This window comes from Simochromis diagramma, unplaced genomic scaffold (assembly GCF_900408965.1).
Source record: "Simochromis diagramma unplaced genomic scaffold, fSimDia1.1 OVJJ01000802.1, whole genome shotgun sequence".
NCBI lineage: Eukaryota > Metazoa > Chordata > Actinopteri > Cichliformes > Cichlidae > Simochromis > Simochromis diagramma.
This window is the reverse complement of record NW_024387492.1, coordinates 12,298,339-12,314,280: the sequence shown is the minus strand read 5'-3', so window position 1 is coordinate 12,314,280 and position 15,942 is coordinate 12,298,339. Positions and strand designations below refer to the sequence as shown.

General features: G+C 38.0%; 2 protein-coding genes across 6 annotated transcripts; both read right to left on the bottom strand.

Moving 5' to 3' along the window:
- Positions 1 to 106: 106 nt before the first annotated feature.
- On the bottom strand, positions 107 to 5,035 carry erh (ERH mRNA splicing and mitosis factor). The gene is made up of 4 exons (XM_040017317.1): positions 4,908 to 5,035; positions 4,381 to 4,468; positions 1,592 to 1,712; positions 107 to 1,494 (listed from the first exon to the last, which is right to left on the bottom strand). Exons 1-4 carry the CDS (start codon positions 4,908 to 4,910, stop codon positions 1,386 to 1,388), a joined length of 321 nt encoding a protein of 106 aa, XP_039873251.1. The 5' UTR covers positions 4,911 to 5,035; the 3' UTR covers positions 107 to 1,385.
- On the bottom strand, positions 4,921 to 15,045 carry paplnb (papilin b, proteoglycan-like sulfated glycoprotein). Of its 5 annotated transcripts, XM_040017314.1 has the most exons (15): positions 14,931 to 14,996; positions 14,138 to 14,252; positions 11,277 to 13,023; positions 10,971 to 11,053; positions 10,519 to 10,628; positions 10,265 to 10,325; positions 10,073 to 10,175; positions 9,875 to 10,005; positions 9,085 to 9,405; positions 8,683 to 8,859; positions 8,453 to 8,603; positions 8,287 to 8,367; positions 6,920 to 7,073; positions 6,729 to 6,804; positions 4,921 to 6,348 (listed from the first exon to the last, which is right to left on the bottom strand). In XM_040017314.1, the coding sequence occupies exons 4-15, from the start codon at positions 11,025 to 11,027 to the stop codon at positions 6,067 to 6,069; spliced, it is 1,704 nt and encodes a 567-aa protein (XP_039873248.1). In that variant the 5' UTR covers positions 11,028 to 11,053; positions 11,277 to 13,023; positions 14,138 to 14,252; positions 14,931 to 14,996; the 3' UTR covers positions 4,921 to 6,066. The 5 variants fall into 5 exon arrangements, with proteins under 5 accessions (XP_039873248.1, XP_039873246.1, XP_039873250.1 ...); XM_040017312.1 differs by lacking the exon at positions 14,138 to 14,252 and having other exon boundaries at positions 14,931 to 15,045; XM_040017316.1 differs by lacking the exon at positions 14,138 to 14,252 and having other exon boundaries at positions 4,921 to 6,345; positions 14,931 to 15,045.
- Positions 15,046 to 15,942: the final 897 nt, after the last annotated feature.

The following is a 15,942-nucleotide window of genomic DNA, read 5'->3' as shown; positions in this document are numbered from 1 at the left end:
AATGGGTCTAACTTTTGCGATACTCACCTGCCAGTCACACTATCATTGTGTATAAAAATTCAGTGTTCATCGCACTAATGGTCGCATATACATGAGTGGACACCAGTCAGAAACAATCGTTTATTTTGTTTCAATAAAAGAAAACAGAAATGCAGAGTTGAAATCAGTTGTTATGCAACACAGCAGAATTACAAAAACGTTTTATATCACAATGGTGGGCTTTTAAAACATAATGAAAACTCAAAAACGTCCATTAATTATAGTAACAAATATCCTGGGTCATCCTGTGATCATCAGTCTTCAGCCACTGATTTACTTCAAAAATAAAACGGCTGCTTTCAAAGTCCACAACGTCTTGAAATTCAACCACCCAGGAAAATGTACATAGGAAAAAAAATGAAATAAAATTCACATAACTTTTAGGGAAACTGAAAAACACACACAAAAAAGTTTTTCTACCCCGTGGAGTATTTCTCCATTCTTCCCATCATAGTGTAACAACTTAAACATGCAGGTTCCCAACCATGACCCAATTTTTCAGTATAAAGCCCAAAATGTACAGTTTCACCCCAATTATTCCAAACCTCTTTTGCCAATGAAAACAATGTGAAAACATTCCCTTTGTTAAAATGGGCAATGCAGTCTTTACAAAGAAAAAGAAAAGAAGCCCTTTTCATACATGTAGTCTTTTTTGATGGCACACATCAGATTCATAATTAAATTACTAACCTCATCAGTTTTTTTTTATGTATTACTTCCAAAAGGTAATGAATACGAATGAATTCATGTATGGCAAATGTCCTGCGAGATCAATGACACTTTTGCCACAGTTGCCAGTATAGCTGTTTTCACACACAAACTTAAAATGTTGGAACAGGCATATCAGGACATTGTGTAAAGTTCTTTCTCACATGTAACACAAAAGCAAGCCTTCCATGTGGTTTAGGTGAGGGAGCTGCATGATCCTATAGAAAGGACACAATATGACTATAATATGACTAAGTTCCTATGCACATTACATGAATTTTGTTCCTGGCTGAAATCCATTTAATGTCCAATCCAACTGCATCACACCTTTGTGTTCTTACATGCACCTCTCTCAGGTAATGTCAAGAAAGACTTCAGGCTGCAGTGCACACGTGAAAAGAGCTTACGTGTCTGAATGAAACTGCAAAAAGTGGCCTGAATGGAAAAAGTGCCGTCACTTAAGCACAGTGGTGGAACCATGTCTGAAAAGGGCTTTGCGTTAAAAATTACAAACACAAACACATGCTGCCAAGGATGACATTTCCAAAAAGAAAATCCCCAAATTTTTTCACATCCCCCAATTTTCCCCCCCAATCTCTCTTCCTCATGTTTGGTACAATATGAAATAATTCCCCCTGTCAAACTGACTTTGCAGCTTGCTGAGCCTGACGCCGTAAGAGGACGTATATCTTCTCCTTAATCCAGTCTTTGTTGTATGGTTGATATGTTTGAGTGTCAGCTCTGTATCTGTATAAAAAGTAAAATATTTTATTGAAACGTGACCAATGCATCCAAAGGGAATGTTGTGTTGCATTCAAATTCATACACAGCTAATTATACTTACACAAGACAGCTCAGATCTGCCAAGTCATCAATAAAGTCGAACAACTGACTAATGTCATAAGTAATGGAGGGACTGTTTGGATTCATCCTCTTGAGGTGCTCTTCATACATTTTGCAAACACCTGGGGAAGAGGCAAATGACATGCTGAATGGAAGAAAAAACAACAACAACAAAATGCAATCCACAGGAAAAAGCTAAAACAGCAAAAAACAAGCGTAATTTACATAGACTTTACGGTGTACAGTAATCACTGAAAGAGAAAGACAAGATAAATAAAGAGGCCCTAATAAAGGGAATAAAGTAATAAGTGAAAACAAACAAACCTTTGGCGTCACTTTCTGTATTTGTATCTGTATTTATTAGAGCTATTTTGAAATACCTTGTATTTAACTGGTACGTTAATCTGTTATTTACTGGTCTTACTGTCTTGAAGCAACTGTGACCACATCATTTCCTCTGGGATTAATACAGTAGTCTGAATCTGAAAAGTGTATACTGCAGTTCAAGACACACAACACAATTGTAAACACCTCTTACTTTACAGATAATAAAGGCATTAAAAGGTATATGATAACCCCATTACTACGGAATGGATAACTTGAGTAAATGTACGTATTTTTAATCGCAGTCAGTTCTGAATATCATACTAATGATTATTCTTTGTGTAAGTGAACCTTGATTAATCTCTATTCAATAGAGCTCAACTGCAGTTCAAAACCCATTAATGTAAAGCAAATGGTTTCCAGTGTATACTTTTAGTCTGTGTGCTGAGAGTGCTTTCAGTCACAGTCACCCTGTTCTTTGGGACAAGCTGCCTGCTGACCTGAGGTCAATTAGAGCTGTGTCAACATTCAAAAACAGGTATAAAACCTTATGAATTCTTTATTTTTTTACTAAGTTTTTTTGTTGTTATTTTTAAACTTTTATAGTAAGCACAAGTTTACATGTTATTTGTGCTATATAAAAAGGATGTTGACATTAGAGCAGGGCGATATGGCCAAAAATATTTATCACGATATATATTTGAAAATTTGCGATAACGATATAATTGATGCGAGACAAAATACAACTCCACAACATTACTAGCGCAAAAAGACAACCTTCCATTTATTTTCACTTAAACAAGAAGGTGGTTTTTATGTGCATTAAAGCTTTATAAAAATGTAACAGTGCAAATGCAAATTCCTTGCTGAAAGTTTAACCAAAAGGCATTTCCAGTAGAAATGGGCTGACATATCCTGAGCATAACCATGTATAATATCCACTGAAGTTAAAAAGAGGTGCTTTGCAACATTAAACTGCAGTGTGCAGTACGTATTTTTCGGACCATAAGGTGCACGGGATTATAAGGCACATTAAGCGAAACAAAGCAGTCAGATAAATCAAACTTTATTCAACTCATTCTTGCTTCCTCCACTTCTGTACCATTGATTCATTAATGTTGAATTCTCTGGCAGCTGCTCTATTCCCATGTTGTTGCAGAATATTAATGACTAACCTTGTATTGTGGATGGATTATCTCAGTTGTTCTCCTGACTGAAGTTTGGTCCGTTTACAGCATCCTGCCATGCGACTGAATTTGTCTCTAACTATCAGGAACCTTAACGTTAACTTTTATAAGTGGGAAAGTGTTAGTGTTCGTCCTCCAGCTTCACTGTTTATGTTATGCTAACATAGCTGTGTCGCTAGCGATCACGTAGCACATCATTATATACCAGCTAGCCCAACTTCAGTAACCCTACAAACGTCACTGCTGTTTAGTTTCCTGTCTTCATTTATGTTGGAAGTGATAGCAGAGCTGTATGTTTGAATTTTTTCAGAAATCTCTCAGTCAGAACATGCAATATCATGCTTAGGTAACTAGCGAGCTAACTTCCGCTAGCTTCCTGCTAACTTCTAACTACGTTAAATGTAATAAATTTTGTTTTCATGGATGCCTGGAAGTTAAACTTCATAGTTACACCTGGTAAAGCAGCAATGCTGATCGTTTTATTAAAGATGAAAGAATTTAGACAGTTTTTAACTCTCAGTGATGCTGCAGTGTTGTTTGACCTGAAGAATACGGAGTTTAGGACCCAGATTACTCCCAGATTTAAGAGCATCTTAGTCCGACAAATATGACAATAATGACGGCCGCTTGCATGTTCTGCAAAAAAATGTGCTTTGTCGTGTATCTGACGGACAAACACCAAACCAGTTCCACATCACTGAAGTTGCACCATTTTTACAAACCAATTCTGGTTCATTTGTTTCACTCAACAATCGGCCATGTGCGTATGAAAACAAAGGCACTGCGCATGCGCGTTTTACTCATATTCTATCGCGATATTTCATTTTCCTATCGTTGCCTAACATTATACCGGTATTACCGTGAACGGTATAATATGGCCCAGCCCTAGTTGACATAAAATAATTTTATGTTTCCTGAGTCCATAGTTTAAAGAGAGTCACATAATTAATATATATGCCTTTTCTCATGTTTTCTTTTTTACTTTCCAGAAACTAGAAAGTGATTACTGTCAGTCTGGGTTTTTGTTTTTTTCTCCACAAATTAAGATGAACCACATAATCCCATACACAGACAATACTTGGTACCAGGATTAATTTATTATTCACTGGCCTATCATTCGTATGTATTTACTATGAGAAAAATATCATTTAAAAGAATGAGGAATCACAATAGATGATGAATTCAATAAAATTGCATCTGCTACTACTAGTTACACTGAAAGTAAATATTTAAAAAAACTGCGAGATGATTTATGAATGAAAACATTAAACAGACTCACCCTCCATGCATTCATTAACCGACTCATAGTCAGCGTATGTGCGGCCCTCTGGTCTCTTGGTTGGTTGGACAAGCAAAATTGTGTGCGACTGTAAAATGATTGATAATGTTTAATACACACCACCACGTAGTTTCTCTGTGTCAAACCAAAGCACCTTAATTGGGCAGCTGATGCGAGTTTTTTGCGAGTTTTTGAGACTTGTGTAACCTTCTGCCCAGACATTTTCCAACACCAGTGTAAGGATGGTCATTCAGCTGCAGACCACCGACTTCATCAGTCTTTTACAAAACATCCACCTTAACGTTACTTCAGCCACATCTCACATTAATAAAAATATGTAATTTGATTAGATGGTGAAATTAAGTTTTAAGAAACAACGAAGCGGTGGGCAAAAATGCGTGTTTGATAAGAATAGCAAAGCGTTAGCCTCGAAGCTTATTAGCTTAGCTGTGTGTGATTAGCACAAGCTAGTTGTGGCCTAAACTGAGAATTATTAGCTCTTTAGATGTAAAATAAAACACACTTACCATCTCTGTTTTCAACCCAAAGCCTCGCTATTTACTGGCTATGCAAAACTGAAAAAACTCGTATTCAGTGTAACTTCTCAGAACCCCGTGCGATGTAGCTGTTTGGTCTAAAAGTAATTTAGGGGAAGTGAAAAAGACCTCTTCCGGTTGTAAAATCGAGTCCCTTCAAAGTATAATTTTTGTTTCAAAATAAAAGTCCGATAATGCAACAGTAATGATTAAAATGTGATTTTTTTTCAGCAGACTTTGTTTGTAAAGGTACACATTATTTTTTCTAAATTCTCTTTTTTTAATTATCATAGACATTATTTAAATGGACCCAGGTTGTGCATCTGAAAAGTGTAGCCAGCAGAGAAGCGCTCTAAAGCTGCCTTACTTTTAATAGCCAGTAGGGGCTGAACGCTTTGTCAGCCCCTGCAAGGCTCCTGCATACAAGACTTCTGGTTGTACAGAAGTTTGTGGGAAAAAGGCCCCCCAATAAATTACTTTTCTAATGAGTTTGTGAACTCACTTGCTGATTATTTAATGGGGAAAAATGTAAATTTAAATTGTAGTCATTATATTGTTTTGCTGTTTACACATTCACTTAACATAGAGAGATCTCTGGTTCATCCCTGGGAGGACACACAAAACCCTTCAGGTCTGCATCAAGAAAGACATCCAGCATACAAGTGGAGCTAGCTGTTGTGGTGACCCCTTGTGAACTTGGGAGCACCTCTGAGTAGCTTTTACTATTATCCTGCTCGTGTATTGACATGTCAGTAATGGTGCCCTACAAGAAATGAAGATGCAAATAAAGCATTTTTTTTTCAAAATTACAACATAGCTGAACATTTATTAATTGGATATATGATTTAATTTGAGTAATTACAATGAAATAATTTTTTGTTTGAATCCCGACCTACAGGGCAACAACACATACACTGACATAGTGGAGATCACAAAAACAAACTGAAAGACAGTGAAACCAGGAAAAATAGCTATAATATTTGTGATGGCAAATCATATTTTTAAATGAAATATGTAATGTGGTTTGTTGTTCTTTTTTTCTTTATTTGGTGTGTATACTATAGGCTACATTTGTGTACCAAAATCACTTGATTTTCTTTAAACAGAGAGCATGACTGGGCACTTTTGGAGATATCAGTGACATGTGTGGTTATGGCCTTGCTCTCAGAAGGTCCCTGAGTGTCGCTCTCCTTGTAGTTTCTCTTGGAGATGTGGATACAGGCACCCTCGCCACACCTCCACACTCTCGTTGGCATGCCTCCAGGGACACAAAGTTGTTGGGATTGCCCTGGCAGCCTCCATACCAGAACTCGGTACACTTGGCAGTGGCAGGATTATAGCAGAACCGGACCGTCCAGGTCTCACAGGGGCCCTCATCACGAGGCAGGGAGCACAAATTGCCAGTGGATGGAGGAGTGGGTGATGGGTGCTGCTGATATAGGAGAAAACAAAGCAATACATACATTATATTTGTAGTGTGGTCTGCAGAAAAAGAGCTGCAATTGTTAGACATTTTAAATGGTGAAAGAAATATTAAGCGTTACATATATGATTATATAATTGTTTTGCAGAGACAAAGATACTTTCTTATGGTTGTTATTGTGAATAATGTTCTAAAAACACATGATATTTTATCCCTGTAGTGCTTCTATTTGACCATATCTTTTTGGTGAACGCTCAAATTTAGTAAACTTGGCAAATACTTTGTTACTAAGTGAAGGTCATCACTAGATTTATATACACAGCTGTTATATTATTCAGAAAGGTTAACTGTGACTGGCTCATAAAATCAGTTAATAATGTGATTCCTACCACAGTCTGGTACTCAGGACACGCAGCCTGTCCGAATCCTTGAGCGGGTGTCACCCCATCCAAACAACAGCCATACCTAAAACAGAGACGATGATTTTTCTTTTTTAATTTCAGTTTGAAAATGGGGAAAAGATTTCTCTACACTTTCACATCATTTTCTGCAAAATAGTGATTAGAGGTACTCATGTTACCTAGTGCGGACACATTCTTGTGAGCATCCCAGGTTCCTGGGCCCCGTGGCAGAGGTACGGCCATCAGGACAGCAGCCGTAAGGCGACTGCGTACAGTGAGGTCTCACCTCATTAGGGTAAGAGTCATACACACTGTTTGTAGCTGGCCTTGAAACTAAAGCAAGTAAACAAATGAGGTCAAATATACTGTATGCATGCATTCCTTTCTAATTTTAAAAGCTTTTGAATAACATTTCTTAATAAGTCTGTGTAGGTTCTCAGTCATCTTTGTAGGTAATAAAAGATAAGTCATGAAAAGTTTGTTGTTGTTGTTTTTAGTTAAAAAAAACAGCTTTTATAATACAGAAAACGCTTCGTAGAAGGAAAAAGAAATGGCTGTGTTTGAGCTTGTGGCTTACCTCCAGTTATCTAAGTTGGAAATTAGGCTAAAACAAGTTTGGAATTTTCTGTTTGTCTATGAAATACAAGAAGGCAATGGGAGGGCAGCACAGTCATAGTCTAGACAGCAACAATTACAACATGCCGAAAGCGTACATTATCTTTATTGCGTGAAGAAACCTCAACTGTGTTACAATACTAAAATTACTGTCTGCGCCTTAAGAAATGTTTTTTGTTTTTTGTTTTTTTGTTTTTTTTTACAGTGGCTTTGATTTCACATATATAAAATGCACTCTGAGTTGTGAAACACTGCTATGTCTGTGTGGGTGAGTGTCTCTAAATGTTCATTAATTCATTATTCAGCACTGTAATATCAGTTCAGTTCAAATTAGTTCAATTCAATTCAGTAGTACCAAATCACAAGAAAAAATGCCTGAAGGAGCTTTGTACTATAAGGCAAACCCCAAAAATCAAACAACCCCATATGAACAACCATTTTGCAATAGTGGGTAAGAGCATAGAGACAGGACTAAATACAGACTACGGGACAGAGAAGACAAAGATTTGGTGCTGCAGTGGTGTGTAAACATGTGGGCAATGAAAAGAGGTGAGTAGACAAGTTCCTGAAGCAGTCTGTGCCCTATAGCAGTATAGCTACAATCTGCTTCAGGGTCAGCCAACCCAGCCTAAACTATAAGCTTCATCAAAAAAAGAACATTTTGAGCTTAGTCTTTAAAGTAAACTTCCCCCAAATCCAAACTGGGACCTGAATGCTGAAGGCTCTGCCTCCCATTCTGCTTTTAAAATCTCTAGAAACCACAAGCAAGCCTGCAGTCTGAGAGAAAAGTGCTCTATTGGGATGATATGATTCTATGAGGTTCTATTACACACAAGGGTGATCTTATGTTGTAGTGCCACATATAAAGAAGTTGCATGCTCAACCATGCAAAGAAAGATGGTAACATTTCCGCAAATTGCACTCTTCATACCTGAAGGTTCTTCTGGAATATGGGGCACAAATCCTCTAATAGTGCTTCCGCCTGGCCTTGGGTCCTGCACACTTGGGGCCGCTGGAAAAGAAACAAGGTTGACAATATAAAATAAATAAATAAAAGTAAAAATGATCAGAACTTGCTGCATTCAGATGTCACTCACTTTGCACCCCAGGGCAGGGCTGCGTGTTGCATTCCTCCACAGAATGTGGTCTGTGAGCTAACCCACAACGATCTTCAGGGTAGGGGTTCAAATCAGTGTCAAAACAGGCAACTCTCCTCTCCCTCACACCACCACCACAACTTCTCGAACACTGCGAGATAAACAAAGATAGTAACGCTGAAAGGAAAATAACAGTTAAAGCTTTTTTTTTTTGCTTTCTGTTCCCTTACCAGGCCGTACTCTGTCATATGCCAGGTTATGCGTGTGTAACAGGCAGGTCTGCGGCAGGCCTGGACAGAAGGAGGTCGAACCAGTCCACTACATGCATGATCAGGCAGATGTTCGCCTCCTGGTCCAACGCAAACAACTTCCCTTGTCTGCTGTCCTTCTCCACAGGTTGCTGAACACTGACCATCAAATGCAACAATTTAGTTAATATTTTTAACTGATTTGAGTTGATAAATACAAGCAGTGTAACAATCATTTATGAACAAGGTCATACTTTATCCAAGATAGGTGTTGTATCAGCCAAAAAAAAAAATTAAAATGGCAAAGATGGTCTAAGTAGACATAACTGTTTCATATCATTAGGATAGTTCAAATATGATAGTTTTTAACCGTAGGAGACATACTCCACTGAAGCTGGACACGCTGTACTCTGCAGTACATGGATGCATGTTGCAGGCCTGCTGACTCGGTGGCCTTTGCAGGCGCTGGGCAATGCAGTAAGTCTCGTCGACCACATGGGGGTTCACTGAGTCCTCAACTACACACTCCACACTACGATGCTGCATGCCTCCACTGCACGAGGCAGAGCACTCGCCAAACACACTAGCTCTATAGACATATGTGAATGTCTCTGTTGGACGAGGAGCAGCAACAACAACTGGAGCAGAGGAGTGTACTGAGTTAGTGTCTTCATCCAAGCCCATAAACTCTCCACGGGTCAGTATCTAAAAAAAAAAAGACAAATTATTAGGAAATAACTATAAGAAAAAGAACCAACAGGTATTACAAAAGTGAAAAGAGTCCTATAAATCGCCTTTTAGGAGAGTAAAATTCTCTATGACTAATAGAAAACTAAAAGATTGCATCAAAGAAAGGGGCCTAGTTTCCACTTTAAGGATAACAACAGAAATATCTTATGTATTCTTTTTCTACCTTTAACTTCAACAATCTTTTTTTCTAAATCTGGCTGACAAACAAGAGTTAGCAATAAAGAAAAAACTTCTTTGCTTTGAACAATCTGCATCTTTAAAAGTAAAAAATATATAGACGATCTTTCAACCTTATTTAGATTCATTTTTGTGCTCTATTCTAGCGTCACACCCTGCTCTTGGATTATTTGGTACATTGAAACCCAAATATTCAAACTAAGTAAGAGTCACATGCATAGGTCTAATCTGCAGCTCCAAATCTCACCCTGCAGACGCCATCCACACAGATATCACTGCGGCCCACATAGCACGGGGTCCCATCTACCACTGCAGTTCTGTGTCGGTAAAAGAAATCCTCTCCTCTCGGGACACAGTTGAGCTCACATGGATTAGCTGCTAGAAAAGGTTAGGGAGTCACAAACCTAAAAACACTTAAATATTGTTGTACATATTGTACATGTACCTCCACAATAAGGCAACCATGTGTAGCGCTTTCCATTAAAGTCCATTCTGTCAAACTGGGAGCACTGCTCCTCCCTGAAATCCCTTGAGCTCACTGGGCATTCCTGCATGACAGGAAATCGAACATTTAAACAAGATACTATCCGTTTTCTCTTTGTGAAAGTATTTTTAAATGGGTTTAAAGGATAATTACATGTGTATTGCAGGTGCGGAATGATTTGGAGGATCCTATGCAGTTATGTCCACCATCTGTCCTGCAAAAGGAAATGAAATAAATGGCATTTGCACACTCAAGTGTTAAAAAAGACACAAATTAAAAATGATATAAGAAGAGTCTTTTGTAATGTTACAAATGAATACAAAATTACCTTAAGTTCACATATTCAAAACACAATAGCAATGAATATAAATATGAGGCTCTTTACTTCATGCATTTCTTTGCCCTACCTTGAAGTAATACATTTCCTGGTTCTCACTGCCACCCCTGTGCCACAGCTGCGGCTGCAGGGTCCATAGGCTCCAAACTCACCCCAGTAGTCGTGGGTCGAACGTGTCAACTAAGCAAATAAGAGAAACTCAAAGTCAGGCTCTGGAACATGTTGTGCTCCCACATGGGACATCAGGACCCGACACAAATCCCTAACTCACACACTAAACGTATGCAAGACGCACTAAAAAAAAATAGCATTTAGCCACAAATTAACACTTATACATTACACAACATTTTTACAAACCTGTTCTGTGACACATTGGACTAATCATGCTTGCACATCAGAAAATAAATCATTTACCACTTTAAAAAAAAATCAAAGGAATATTTTCCTGTGTCATAAGGTACTGTTGATATGAATCTGTAATAATACAATACTATTAATATTGTTAACATAAAAAAAACTCACTGTAAAAGCAGGTACAGCCAGCAGCTGTAGGAGTCCCAGGACTTGCAGGATGTTCATGTTCACCTGAAGCCACTGCTGAACTACTGACGAGGATAGCAATTAATTAATGCAACTTACAGTGCAAGAAATTCCATTTAACACAAATGATGTGCGTGCAGTTCATTCATCCATTAACAGATTAATGTGTATCAGATGAAACCTGAGTCCCTCAGGACCCCTGCTAATGTCTTAACAAGTATCTATTCCATGCAAATACAAATGAAAAGCTGGATAAAAAAAACATGTAAAATCTTATTACTGAATTACCTGATTGAAGTGAATTCCCAGCTTGCTGACTAGCTGCACGGTGGGATGTGCACTTCAGTAGTGACAGCAGGCAACGACACCCAGCATTTCTTCTTCCATCACCCTCTCACTGCTTACTGACACCACAGCCCATGAAGTGTCAGATTTCAACCACTAAGAGAAACACTGGTTTTCTATTTTTTTTTTTTTTGTTCTGTTTTGATCGTAAATGTTTCTTGCTGGAGCAGAATGTCTGAAGTTAGAACTTCCACGTACCGAGACTCGTGTTGTTAATTTACATCAAGTCTTTTTATTCACACAAATGTTTTGGAGGTACAGAAATTATGCAAATGTAGAGGCAATGTATAGATTCATGCAGAAATGGAACATCATCAAAGTTTGGTTCATTTCGTAATATAAAGGAGGTTACATATGTCATCACGTGCAATTTAAATACGTCTCTGCAACATATCTTAAAGTTGTATTATTTGCGAAGCGCACTAAAACGTGACTCAGTGTGAAAGAGAATTTTCCATTGATTGCCTTTTCTGAAGTGTCTCACCATTGATTGTCTCCTTCACACATCCTGTAACCACTAAATACAGACAAGTAAATCACAACAGGGGAGCTAGTGGGAGGTAAACATAGGTTTAAAGCTCTATTTAGTTTTATTTTAGCAAGAAACCACAGTGGAGCATGGCCTGGATGTGAATATAGCATGGAGGACAAGGAACACCGGGAATCAGTGAACATCAACATTCCTGTGCCAATGAGCTGCAATACTAGAGGAGCCGTTCAGGCTGACGAGAGAAAACTATATAATCAAAACAGAATGTGAGTATATAATAGTATATCATATAAGGGGGGGGAAATAATGACAGCAAGCTTGATAGTAAATCTTTAGTTAAATGGCAGCATAGGCTTTAAGTTATAGTCTCTTGTCATCGCCTTTAAGATGCAAGTACATAGCAATCAAACAAAAAAGAAAGGCAATAAACTGTGCCTTTGTTGGGTTCATATTGTTAATGTTTAAATGAAACTATTATTTTAAGGGAAAATCCAGCATTCATATATATATATATATATATATATATATATATATATATAAAGTCAGTGATATTATATTATAAAAATATAAAAATAAGAAAAAATATTGTTGTTGCTAGACTTAGCAATCAATGACAAAAATCTTCACAAAGACAATAAAGCACGATTCAGCGATGTCAAACTTCAGCATCTCGCCCCATCACCGACCCATCCATTCAAAATGTAAGCATCCAAACTCAAAACCACAACCCCAAACACTCTACAAAGAGAAGCAAAATCTGCCAGTCACTTTTTGTCCCTCAAAGCTGCTGGTTCAGCTTCTGTGTTTGCTTCTCTTGAGGTTCAAAGGCACTCTTGGTGCTGAACAGGTCGCCCATTGATTCCACGATTTCCTGTATTTCTCGGGACAGCTCTGAGTAGCTCTCTTTAAGGTCCTCTTGCTGCTTCCTGAGGTCTGCTGCCGCATGCGTCAGCTCAGAAACCTGTTCGCTGCAGGTGGTCCTCAACTGCTCCACGTCCAAAAGCATCACCTCCATGCTGTCTATCAGCTCCACCAGACGCTCAGCAGTTGTTTCAAACTCTGATGTGTCCAGACTTCCTTCTTCCTTGGAATTGTCTGGAGCGCTGGCTCCTTCTTCTGGATTTGGTTCTGTCTCCATCCTCGTGTTGTAGCAACTTTCAGTCACCTGATACTCAAGTCAGTCTTCAGTATAGCAGTTTTCTGGAAGAAAAGGGAAGCATTTAGCTGTAGCCAATAGCTGTGATAGGTTCAACTGCAAAGAAATTATTCAATTTGGGTGAGAACTGTCAAAGATGCAGATCTAAGCTCTTCACAGGGAATGAAAAATGCATTTCTATCTATCAACTTTAATAGCAGGAAATTAACTAGGCATATCATTCTTTTCTTACTCTGTTTTTTGCTATATTTTTCAAGTAATTAATATTTGACAACAGCATAATAAAACTGGAAATGCTATTTTTGGTGTATCACCCCAATATTTTCAGTGACTCCTATATGGCCACCCCTATAAAAAAATTCTGGAGGCGGCCCTGGGTGTATGCGTGTATAGTTGTATGTGTTTTATGTGTATCCAAGTGCCCTTTCACTGACATGGCTATACCAAGCTGTAACCCCCTACTCCACCCACACCCACACCCTCTAGTCCAAACTGCTGCCAGAATGTGGCTTGGCCCATTCTTTTACATTAAGGAATTACAGGCAAATGCCAGCAGTTACTCTAAAAACTGCATATTGTTCAGTAGTAATGGAAACTTTACAGATGAGCAGGCCAACAGTATGCACTAATGCACCGGCATGCTGTCAATGCAATGAATTTTTGGGACCTCTCTAAAAGTGTAAAGTGATCGTTTCACAGCCTGGACCAAAGACATCGCCACTATTCTTTTACATTGGTTATCCCAAAAATAAACAGCCTAAAATAAAACAGTGTATAATCATCTTCCCGGAGTTTTCTGGCGCAAACGTCAGAGAAGATCCAAAGAATGCTGGCAATAAACAGAGGTGACGGGGAAAAGAACGGGAAACCACAAGGGCTACGTAGAAAAGGGAGGGAAAAGTGATGAGACAGGTGAAAACACAAGGAAAGTAATAATAAGACTTTGGATACGAAAATATTTTTATATTCAATTAGTGCTGTAAAACAAACAAAAAAAAAGTATTCTTTCCTATTTTTTATTTTTTAAAAGATTCGATTTTTAAAATATACACTCAATCAATTTTAAAGTCTTTAAAGAATTAAATAGTTAAATGCATTAAAACAGTGACGAAATCCAAATGTTCAAAAATGTGTTAAAGAGCCACCAAAGGTTCCTACCCTTTAAATGGCTGTAAAGATAAGGAGTCTAGACGATGACCTCACCACCCTCGGTCTCTTATCAAAACATGACAACTTGCTCGATGGAGGCCAATGTCAGGGGGATACCCTTACTCTGAGAGTGGTGTAAAATACAAGGGTGTAAGTTTCAAAAGAAAAGTAATGAATTATTAATGAATCGGTTCAGGACACATTACCTAGACAACAAAGACAGCAGCTGTCTTGTTATAAAATAAACATTTGCAGACAGTGATGCCGGAAAACAGCATTCATGTATGTGTGTGTGTGTGTGTGTGTGTGTGTGTGTGTGTGTGTGTGTGTGTGTGTGTGTGTGTGTGTGTGTGTGTGTGTGTGTGACTTTAAGCAATTACATTACATGTAAATTTTTTGTACTGATGTAATTTTGTTGCATAAGTACAATATAAAATGGAATCTGGTTGAATTAAATTCACTTGTACACATACAGTTTATGCCAAGTACAGCTGCCTTAATGATCAATTATTTGAATAAATAAACCTTTAATTTCATGTATTTGAATATCTGAGTTGCGTTTTATTCAAAAAATATTGCTTCTAATTTTTCAAAGCAAAAGCTCACAAAAAATACTGGTATGACAGATGAGGAGGAAAAAGACCCTCATCAGTTCTTCACTAAAGCACGAAGAGACAAAACCAGACAAAAACCGATCAATAAAACAAAAATCAAGCAAAGTATTCATTATAGTATTCAACAAAACATATCAATAAACTTTTAAAATTTCCCATCAGCGAAATACAAGAAAATGAAGTCTTACTTGTCTCTGTGGTTATTTACTGAGTGTATCCAGAATGTGTCAACATGCAGACTAAAGATAATATAGATTATGTGTTAAGTATGGATCCCAGCCAGAGTGCAGCAGGCCTGCCCTCCTCCTAACTCACTCCCTCTGTGCTATGATGCCCACAATGGTGCTATTTAGGGCTAAACCCTGCTGTACGTTATCAACGCTGAACATTTAGTTGTAAAGGACAGATACCTTTTACTTTTCAGAGGCAACATCATGATGAACATGTTGCAGTTTATTTTAGTTTATTTCTTCATTCACAACCACATTTTCAAAACATGCTGGGACCGTGTAAAATCATAATGGTTTGTGGAAATTTAATGCAATGATTTCAAATTCCGGTGATCCCTATATTTAAAATGGGACAGCATATGAAATGTTGAAACCCTTCTGTAACTGTTAATGCGAAATACTAAGCTCTATTTTTGACAGTAACATGTTTTCTCATTCTTGCTTGGTGTACGATTTCAGCTGCTCAGGAGTTTCAGGTCTCCTTTGGCATTTCATATAATGCTCCAAAGCACCCGGATCCTTACTCTGGAGCCATAAAAATGTAATGCATGCAGAAAGTGGCTTGGTAATGTCATCTGAATGAAACATCACAGATGTGTAAGACACCCATGCTGCGTGCGCTAATGCACCCTCACCTTTATTTATTTATTTATTTACTTCACAATAATCCAAAGAAACTAGATACTATGGTCTATCTCTCTCTCTCTCTGTGTGTGTGTGTGTGTGTGTGTGTGTGTAATGCTGAAAGTGTTGAAGGTAAAGCCTGTGTATTTCCAAACATTTCCACATGATGGCGCTTTTAGCTAAGTTTTCCATACACTTCTGTGGAAGCTAGGAAGGTTGAGATACACTTTTTCTGTATCTTTTATGTGCACCAACTCGTTTTTTATGTGTGCTTTATTTATTGTCCTTTGCAAATGTGAATTCTCAATTATAGTTTGTTGAGGTTTAAAGTTGCAGGCGGCTGCCA

What these genes read in the sequence shown, in the direction of transcription:
- erh (XM_040017317.1), bottom strand. An exon ending in GGTTAATGAATGCATGGAGG is followed by an intron (nt 1,713 to 4,380) that starts GTGAGTCTGTTT and finishes CCTCTTCCCCAG; the next exon opens with GTGTTTGCAAAATGTATGAA. An exon ending in GCAGATCTGAGCTGTCTTGT is followed by an intron (nt 1,495 to 1,591) that starts GTAAGTATAATT and finishes CTTTTTATACAG; the next exon opens with ATACAGAGCTGACACTCAAA.
- paplnb (XM_040017312.1), bottom strand. Translation starts at nt 11,027, where the DNA reads ATGAACATCCTGCAAGTCCTGGGACTCCTACAGCTGCTGGCTGTACCT. An exon ending in TCCGCACCTGCAATACACAT is followed by an intron (nt 10,176 to 10,264) that starts GTAATTATCCTT and finishes CCTGTCATGCAG; the next exon opens with GAATGCCCAGTGAGCTCAAG. An exon ending in GCCCTGCCCTGGGGTGCAAA is followed by an intron (nt 8,368 to 8,452) that starts GTGAGTGACATC and finishes TTTCTTTTCCAG; the next exon opens with CGGCCCCAAGTGTGCAGGAC.